This window comes from Spinacia oleracea, chromosome 5 (assembly GCF_020520425.1).
Source record: "Spinacia oleracea cultivar Varoflay chromosome 5, BTI_SOV_V1, whole genome shotgun sequence".
Classification (NCBI taxonomy): domain Eukaryota; kingdom Viridiplantae; phylum Streptophyta; class Magnoliopsida; order Caryophyllales; family Amaranthaceae; genus Spinacia; species Spinacia oleracea.
This window is the reverse complement of record NC_079491.1, coordinates 24114281-24123649: the sequence shown is the minus strand read 5'-3', so window position 1 is coordinate 24123649 and position 9369 is coordinate 24114281. Positions and strand designations below refer to the sequence as shown.

Below are 9369 nucleotides of genomic sequence, written 5' to 3'. Positions count from 1 at the left end.
AACTAGTTGTATGTATGTGTGTACGTACGTATATCAAATAAGTAAAAAACTAAAACATCGAAAGGAGGAAAGACAAATTTGCCTCTAAATTATTTAGTTGAGTATTAGGCGAGTAGGTGACCTTAAATGTTTCCTCAAATAAAAGGTGACTTGTGTTACGGTTAGCTACAACCTATAAGTGTTGACGAGCTGAGCCAAGCTTGAGCTTTTGGTTGCTACGCTCGTCTATTAGAGTAGCATCATCCTGCATATAAAAGGCACCAGGGCAACATTCAGTCATATGAAGGGTTACACAAATAACATCCAATCCAAGACAAAATAGAAATAACCCCATCAATTTCCTCTAGTAATCAAACTCACCAAGTCAACAATGATTTGTCTAAAACAAAACTCTACCTTTTCATCTGAATGTGGTAAAACTTGTTCAGACAGCACCCAAAAGGGGCAGAGGTCAGCTTGTACTAAACAGATGCTAAAAGTTGAGCAATTAACGATGCTTCTATTTTTTTTTTTTTAAATATCACTTTTACTGCTAGGTCCGAAATAGAACAAAATCCAAATAGCTCAATCAAAATAGTTTTTTACCATTAAATTGGATCTGCTATAAAGGAATACGTAGTATACAGATAAGCTGTTGACACTTATTCCCTAGAGTCAGCTCAAAATTCGCAAAAGATTACAGATCAAGATAAAGATAACAAAAAATCAGGACTTCTTATATGGCAGCAAAGTACTCCTTGCTGAGCTTGGGGTCTGGCTTCATTGATTTCTCCCCTGGCTTCCACCCTGCAGGGCACACTTCATCGGGGTTCTCCTGCACAAATTGCAATGCCTGCAAAACCAATTTGGAAGAGAATATAACTCATTCACATTTCCCCACTTCAGTAGAAAGGTAGGTATGGAATGCCAATTCAACCGCTACATACCTGAAGAGTTCTTAGAGTCTCGTCAACACTACGACCAATACCAAGGTTGTTAATCGTCGAATGTTGAATGACTCCCTCCTTGTCAATGATGAACAGTCCTCTCAATGCAATTCCCTGATAAAAATGAACAGACGATTACAAATTATAAAATACCTACTTAATTAATGGCAAGTATATATAAAAAAGAACATGGCATTGTGATAAGGAATATGAAATAACAATGGGATACAGTTTGTTTCTATGTGTTCTTTCAGGAGCAGGATGTGCATTATGCACTTGCATATCGAATCTAATTTGCTACCAAAAGAAAAGACTGCAAAGATGCTCTAACTATCCTTAATACAAGTTCACGTAATAAGCACAGTTAAAACTACTTGAAAAGTGATCCATGATTCCATTCATACCTGGTCTGGGATCAGAACATTGAAAGCCTTTGAGATAGACTTGGTGACGTCAGAGACTAAGGGATAATTCAGATCACCCAAACCACCAGACTTCCTCTCTGTTTGGACCCATGCGAGATGAGAGAACTGCAGAAAGAACAAGCCTATCAACCCACAATAGTAGACAAATAGAGTTTACAGAAAATTATTACATGAATGCCCAAAAATAATGGTACCGCAATAGGGTGAAGTAACATCAACTCTATATGAACACGTATAAAGCAAAATCAAGACTAATTAAGAACTTCCTAAAATGATGAACTCAAATTGATTAAACATTCATTCATTATCATTCATTATCATTACCCCATTGCCTCAAAGAGGCTCCCGCAAGAAGCGGGGTAAGGGGGGGTCGGGTGTACGATATAACTTTCAAACCATGAAATTATTAAATAATTGATTAAACATTAAAGGGCAATATTCAAATAAGATAGAACTTTCAAACCATGAAATTATTACAGTGGTTTCAGATAAAGACATCATAAATACCAAAGGCTGTAAGCACTCCAAACTTTCTTTTTTGCACTCCTACATCACATATGGAATTATGAAGTACAAGAAGACAATGTGAAGTGCCAATTCACATTCCCTTCACCAATATGTGTACTTGTCAGTTGCGCGTCTGATAAAAATGTCACATTTAGTAAAATAAATTTTGAAATACAAAGAAAAGGAAATTTCTTAACCAAAGCCCTGCTGCCATCCATATAAGGGATAATTCCTAGTTTGGGCTCAAGATATTTCTTCTACAAATTTTAATATCCCATCCGCAAAGTAAAGAGGATAAATTGGCAAAACCAAAAGTAAAACTTGCTTATGTTGACCACACATGATATTCGGCAACAATAATGTTGTTCAAAACACTAATCTCATTGGTGCCACGGTGTAGATTGGGAATTGCATCAGCCTCATTCAATGAATCGAGACAGAGACAGGGCTCCTTCTCCCTCCTTCATGTACCTTTTTTTTTTTTTTTACTATTTTTCTGATGTACAAAGTATTATTCAGCAGAAAAACTTCTTTAAAATCATAAGTTAAATAACTGGTAACAGGGTAATTTATAGCAACAATATCCACATTGAAGTAACAGTTGTTTACTGATACTCTACAGCTATTACACTGATGCATTTAATTTTATTTTCTGTAAAGAAGGAATGCAACACCCCTCTCCCCCCTCCCCATTCCCCTTTCAGCCTTTTCTGGTCATCCCTCATGGCCTCATTAACCAAGAGTCCAAGACATATTGGCGGCTCAAAATTGTCAGCTTAGGCAACATATAAAAAAAGTATAAGATGCAAGTAACAATTAACATATAAAAGGGGAAGGACTGCATGAGAGACAATAAGGAGAATCAGAGAAGAGCCAACCTAGTTGGCTACTTACAACAACAAACAACATTGAAGTCTCATAACGATGGGAAAAACCTAGTTGCCTACTTAACTACTTACAGGAAGTTTTCAAGCTGAGCGCACACATACTAGGGATGGAACATTTCGAGCAAGTATTGACCAATGCCATAACTGATACTTAACAAATAGTACTGTGAAAGCAACCTAAGATATGAATGACAAGAGATACTTACAACACTGTCGACGGAAACACCTAGTATTTCAGTGTTCAACTTCTCAAACTCCCCGTGGCGGTCACTGAAAGCAGTGATCTCTACAAGAAAAGAAGCATAAAAGTAAGAACTTCTTTTTTGGTGATTGCAAACCTGAATTTGGCCTCTAAGATTCAGTATACTAACCAGTAGGGCAAACAAATGTGAAATCCAACGGGTAAAAAAACAAAATTACATATTTCTTTCCCCTGTAATCGGAAAGTTTTACCTGCAAAGGAGGGAAAAAAAAATATAGAATCAAGCCCTGTTTGAAACTGAGATATCAAAGCAAAAGGAATTATAGTCTAAGCTAAGAATAGATATGGAAGAGAATTATATTAGTACATTAATGAACTCTTGGTCGAAAACAGCCTCTGCCTCAAAGTCTGGTGCAACATTTCCAACTAAGGGAAGCTCAGCCTGCAAAAGTAGGACCAAAAAATGATGACAGGATTAGTCCCACTATAACCAAGTTGTGGATAACATTGTAATTAAATCATGTAAAAACTGCCACGTCATCCAATACCCCAATAAAAATAAAGTGAAAAGAAATTTAATTGTAAAAATTACCTATCGTAAACCATAAATTTCCCACAATGTATAGGAGTTATGATGGAAATTGCCTAAATGTATAGAGTTATAATGGAAAATGTAACACTTCTAGACTAATTTTAATAAACAATTTTGCAAATTTATCATTCTGTACAGGAAACAATTAGAGTCTCAAAATAACGGTAAAAACAAATCGACATGATTTGAACACAAACATCAAAATGTAGCACACAAGTTAATAAAAAGTTCAAAATCTTCAGACTGCACATCCACAATTCGAAAACAAATTACATCAATTTAGATCACTTCGTGTAGCACATCAATAAGCCACTACATAAGCAAGACAACTGATTGAATTTCCTTAAGATACAAAATAGTAAAGACACTAGCTTGAATCAATTAAAACTGCTAGCATACAGATAATTCAACACTATACCAATACCAATGCAAATTCACCTGTTATCCCAAATACATTCGAATTAGTCAAAGAGAGTTAACAAAAGCTACAACAATTGCCTTCAAAATTAAGAATTCGAGAAATTAGGAGCAACGTTCAAAATCAACTGCATTTCAAAAGAAATAATCGACAGAAAAGTACAAGCAAATTCAATCGCATTGCTAAAAATTCAACCAATTGAAAATAATAAAATTAAGAGAAGAAAACGACATACAGAAGCGCGAACGACGAAGCTGCTCCTGGAGGATTGAGCGCGGCGAGGAGATTGAAAGGATTTGCGGACGCCATTGAAGTTGGAAGAAAGAGTTAGGGTTTGAGAGAAGGGTTTGGGGAGAGAAGAAACGGAAGCTGCTGCCATGGGAGCATGAGATTTAGCGGCGAAAACCCTAGGGTTTGGAGAGAGAATTGCGGAGGATGAAGCTGCACACGCCATTTTCTCTCTCTCTCTTGTTGTTACTGGTTCTGGAAATCGAGCGAGTTTTTGAGGAGAAGGTTGGTGAGAGTGGATAAGTAGACTGTGCGAGTGTGTGGATGAATTGATGACAGATTTTCAATTTTCTTTTTTTCTTTTTTTTTTTGCAAGGAAATGGAAATTCGTGAGTGACGATGTTTCCTTTGCAGAAAATCTGGTGGGTTTTAGTTTTACAACAACTTTTACGTAAGACTGTCTTATCGGAAAGATCATTTTGATTGCTTAACTAATTGGTTACATTGCTTAACTAATTAGTTACAGTACTTAACTAATTGATTTTATTGCTTCACGTATATGACATCAATGCGATCTTTTGTGTAAAATCGCTTTATATAAAAGTGTGTACTAGTTCTAGTGGTCATTCATGGAAATCACTTTGTTTTGTTTAAGATTTTGACCTAATGGTTATGTAATACCCCGAATTTTTTTTAAAACTCGATTAATTATGCTTAATTATTTTTATTTAGCTTAAAATCGTTTTAAAGCCTAAATTTGAACTTTATTTTAATTAACGAAGTTTTATTTCGCTTGAATTTTTAATATTGCTACACGATTTATTTTTCAGTTTATAATTTCATTTTCATATTTACGAGCTTAACGAACTTTTTAAATTTTAATTATTTTCCGGATTTCTAAATTTATTTTATTCGGAAACTAAAGTAATTATTTAACGTTCTTATTTTTATTCGGAAACTAAATTTATTTTTCGTTAACGATATTTATTATTTTTTTATTTTTATTTTTATAAAGAATTAATTTAGCTAAACATTTCTATTTTTAGTAGTTTCCTAAAATAGCAACAAAATTTCTGAATTTTAGTCCAACCATGTGAAATTACAAAAATGCCCTCAAGGAACCAAAAATTCACTTTCCCCTCTTCCCTTGCTCTCCACGTATAAACCAGGAAGGAAATTTCCTTCCTTCCTTCCCTCAATTCAGTCCAAATTCAGATACTTGGACCCCAAGCACAGCTCCTTGTTCTTCACTCTTCCTATATTCAAATTCAAAAGTTTTAGGTGGAATTTCAACAACAAACAAAACCCAATTTCAATTTCAATTTCAATCTCACTCCTTGATTTTTTTTTGTGATTCAAACAAACCACCACCACCCGTGGCTGCCGCCCCTGTTTACCGCCACCACCACCGTTCGGCCACCACCTCAACACCTTCGACCACCACCACACCCCCTCACCCTCTCCCTCCTCTACACGCACACCCCTGTCCCCTCCCCTGTTTCTTTTCTCTTTCCTAGCGCACAACACTAGCAACGTCACGCCCCACCCCCGTCCACCATCACCACCACTGGCGCAACCCTGGTGCGCCGCTCATCCAACCTCCACCGCCCAACCCAGCCACCTTGTTTCTCCCCCATCTCTCTGATAGGTTGTCGTACACCTGTCAAAAATAAAATCCTAACGAATCCTCCTAACAATGTAGTAGGGTAAGTAGGGTCGAACCCACAGAGAGATGGCTATTTAAATCTAGCTTTCAAAGTACGGTGAAACTAACGATGTCACGAAATTTAGGATTGAAGGTTTAAACTAAAATAAAAAGGAAAACAAATTAAAAGATCTAGGGCAATGGTTCACCATGTTTATAGTTCAAAATCAATCAAAACATCATCAACAATTCAAGTATTCAGAGTATCTAGAGCACGAGTTAATCCTACGGTCGGGTCTTAACGCTCCCAATTCAACATATGCAGTACGGTCTCTAACATAATCAGAATTGCTAGTTGTAGGTAAGCTTCTAAAATTCGATCTTTCGATTCTAAATCCTATTAGCATGATTTAATCAAACAATTGATCAGATTGCAAAGATTAACGATATAAACCTAATCAACTAGAAATATCAATGAATAATCAAACCATCAACAATAATAATAAGGATTCATAATATAAACATGGATTCCCAAACCCTAGAAAGCGAACTACTCAATCATGAAACAAACAATGAAAACCAAATCTAAGAATGAAAACATAATTAAAAGCAATAAATAAAATAAAGAGAAAATTTGATAATACCTCAAAGAGTTACATTAATGGAGTTTGAAGAAAATCTAGGGTTCATGAAGGAGAAGAGAAAAAGAACGTGAAAGAGGAGTTCTAAGGGAATTGAAAACGTAAAGGAAAATAAAAAGCATGAGGGAAAAATAATTCCCTTCAAGTATTTATAGTTTTCTATTTTCTAAAATAAAAAGTAAATATAAGAAAATAAGAAAATAAAGTAGAAGTCGTCAATGATTGGTCGATGGCGTGATGACGTGGCGATGAAAAACCCGACGGCGAGAGAGACGTACGCAATGTGGTATTCGTCGACTTGGGCGCACTGTGGGCGCAGCCTTGCGCTGTGAGCAGGCCAGCAACCGCTTAGTGAAGCGTGAGTGAGATGTGGGCGCAGCGATGTTGCTGTGGGCGCAGCACTTGGGCTGTGGGCGCATCGAAGAAGAAAATGTGCGCTGTGGGCGCAGCACATCGCTGTGAGCAGGTCAGGCGCTTGGCAATGCTAGCGAGGGAGTGATGTGGGCACAGCGCGCTCAGGTACCTCGCAGCTAGGGGGATGTGGGCGCATCGTTGTGAGATGAGGGCGCAGCGTCGTTGTGGGCTGTGGGCGCATCTCACATTCGTGTCACCTTTGTTTATGTCATAACTCTCGTTCTACAATGCCCCTAGGGACGTGTGACCTATCGTTGGAAAGCTCTTTAAGTCTACTTTCTAGCCCAATCAAAATCGTCTCATTTCGATATGTAGAACTTGAGATATCATCAAAAGAGTGAACGCTTGTCCGATTTGATGCTTAGAAAAATAACGTTTAGCTTCATTGTTGACTCAAGATTATTTCTAGAGACATGTAGTGATCCTCAAGTCAACATCCCATCAGTTCATCATCCAAATCAACTATGAACAGTCCGAAAGCATCCAAATGATCATAAAATCACCTGAAATATTAAAGAAAACACAAACGGGGCGTAATAGAGTACAATAACGACAACTTATGCAAATGTGACTCTAAATGCAACTAAAATGAGACGAATGCCTAGAAATGCAACCTAAAAGCGCCTAAAATACCCTATACAAATAAGATTCATCAAATTCCCCCAAGCTAGACTGTTGCTTGTCCCCAAGCAACACTAAATCAAAGACAGAGAAATGAGACACACATGACTTTCAATGAACCTGAACAAACCTACTCAACTCTCGGGCAAACAATTAAACAAAGTTATTGAGACAGAAATTTAGCTCGGATACAAATAGAACCACGAGACATCATGATCCACAATTGAAACAACCAAGCTTAGCCACAAACTGTTCTCAATCAAGCTAGTCGTCGCCGCATACCTTGTAGAATATAAATATATGATGCAACATGGGGTAAGATGACAATAGCAAGAAACAATTTTTGCTCAATCACAAAACAAACATGCCGATCAAGAGGTCTTTATAATAAGCTTGTAATGGGGCTAAAGAAAGGGTAGGACATAATTTGGGTAAAAGTGAGAGTAATGTCCAACTTGGGGAGCAAAGGTGAACTATATGTGTCGGCGTGATAATGCCGAAAATCTAACTCCATCGAACCATGAACTCGAACAATCAACCAAGTTATAACCAAGGGGAAGAACATAATATAATGTCAATGATCTTTCTTCAATCCCCTTTCCTTGCCTTCAAATTATATACAAGAACGAAAGACATACATTTTTTTGATTTTTCTTTGATTTTCTCTTTTTTTTTTTCTTTTTTTTTTCGTGTATGAAAATGAAACTAAAGAATGAAATCTAAAGTACATAAATAAATCTAATGCTAACTGTTACAAGCTTGGGTGCCAACAATAATATACACCATTTCTGAACCACAAATCCAAACATAGCCTCGAACCACGAACTATTGGCTTAGTGTGCCAATCAATCAACATCAATGAAACCATTACGAACACTGAAGCTCCCCCAAGCTAGACTCGGGACAAGTAACCAACGGGGCTAATAAGGCTCAATTTTGTGGAGTTAAAAGAATAAACGGACAAGGCTACAACATGGGTATGAAAGGCAGGAACTGATGTTTCTAAATTCGTCTGAAGGCTTCCTAAGAGAATGGCCTCTGTCATACGCGGCATGCGTGAGTTGCAACTAAACTACTAATGAATCTCAAGCCAAAATCATACGATAACAAGTCACATCAATCACACAAACACATAGTAAGGTGACCTACAAGATAATTGGCTAGCTATTCTTGATACGAGACCAACATCTTACCGCATACCATTCAATTGGTTCACACAATGCCAAGCAGTTATCAATGTATAGCACAACCGACTGAATTTCAGAATCATAGCTAAGTTCAAGAGAAGCTCCAAAGAGTCAAAAAGAGTCCGAACATGGTTTGAAAGTCAAATTCACTATGCAGGGTATAAGGAAATATGAATGCAATGCAAGTAAAGAAAAACAACTAAACTAATCAATAATACTAGGAAAGCAGTACATTTTTTTCGTTGTACGTAAACTCCCACCCCTAGTGAGTGGTACAAAGCGCACAACACCTATTAAACAATAAAACTAGACTAAAGTGCAACTAACATGCGCAAACTGATGATGACAAATATCCTCCCCCAAGCTAAACAACACATTGTCCTCAATGTGAACAAAGAGGATGCAAAAAACAACATGAGAATAGGGGAGAAAGACAACTCACAAACAAGGAGCTTAGCACCAAAGGCTTTTGACGCCACTGCCACGATGTGGTAATGAAACAAGCCAAGAAACCTAACAATGCTTGTACCTAGAGAGATATTTCATCACTTACCCTATACAAATAAGATTCATCACTCTCTCCTCCCCTTCGTGCCTCCCCTGTTCGCGCACCCGTTCTCCTTTCTCCTTGCGCCGCCGCAAACAACCACCAACACCACCGTCGCCTTTTTCTGGA

General features: G+C 37.3%; 1 protein-coding gene across 1 annotated transcript; it reads right to left on the bottom strand.

The window, feature by feature from the left end:
* Window positions 1–560: 560 nt before the first annotated feature.
* On the bottom strand, window positions 561–4502 carry LOC110806012 (2-Cys peroxiredoxin BAS1, chloroplastic). The gene is made up of 7 exons (XM_022011648.2): window positions 4193–4502; window positions 3315–3389; window positions 3117–3198; window positions 2952–3031; window positions 1331–1456; window positions 927–1040; window positions 561–832 (listed from the first exon to the last, which is right to left on the bottom strand). Exons 1-7 carry the CDS (start codon window positions 4409–4411, stop codon window positions 716–718), a joined length of 813 nt encoding a protein of 270 aa, XP_021867340.1. The 5' UTR covers window positions 4412–4502; the 3' UTR covers window positions 561–715.
* Between the last annotated feature and the right edge of the window lie 4867 nt (window positions 4503–9369).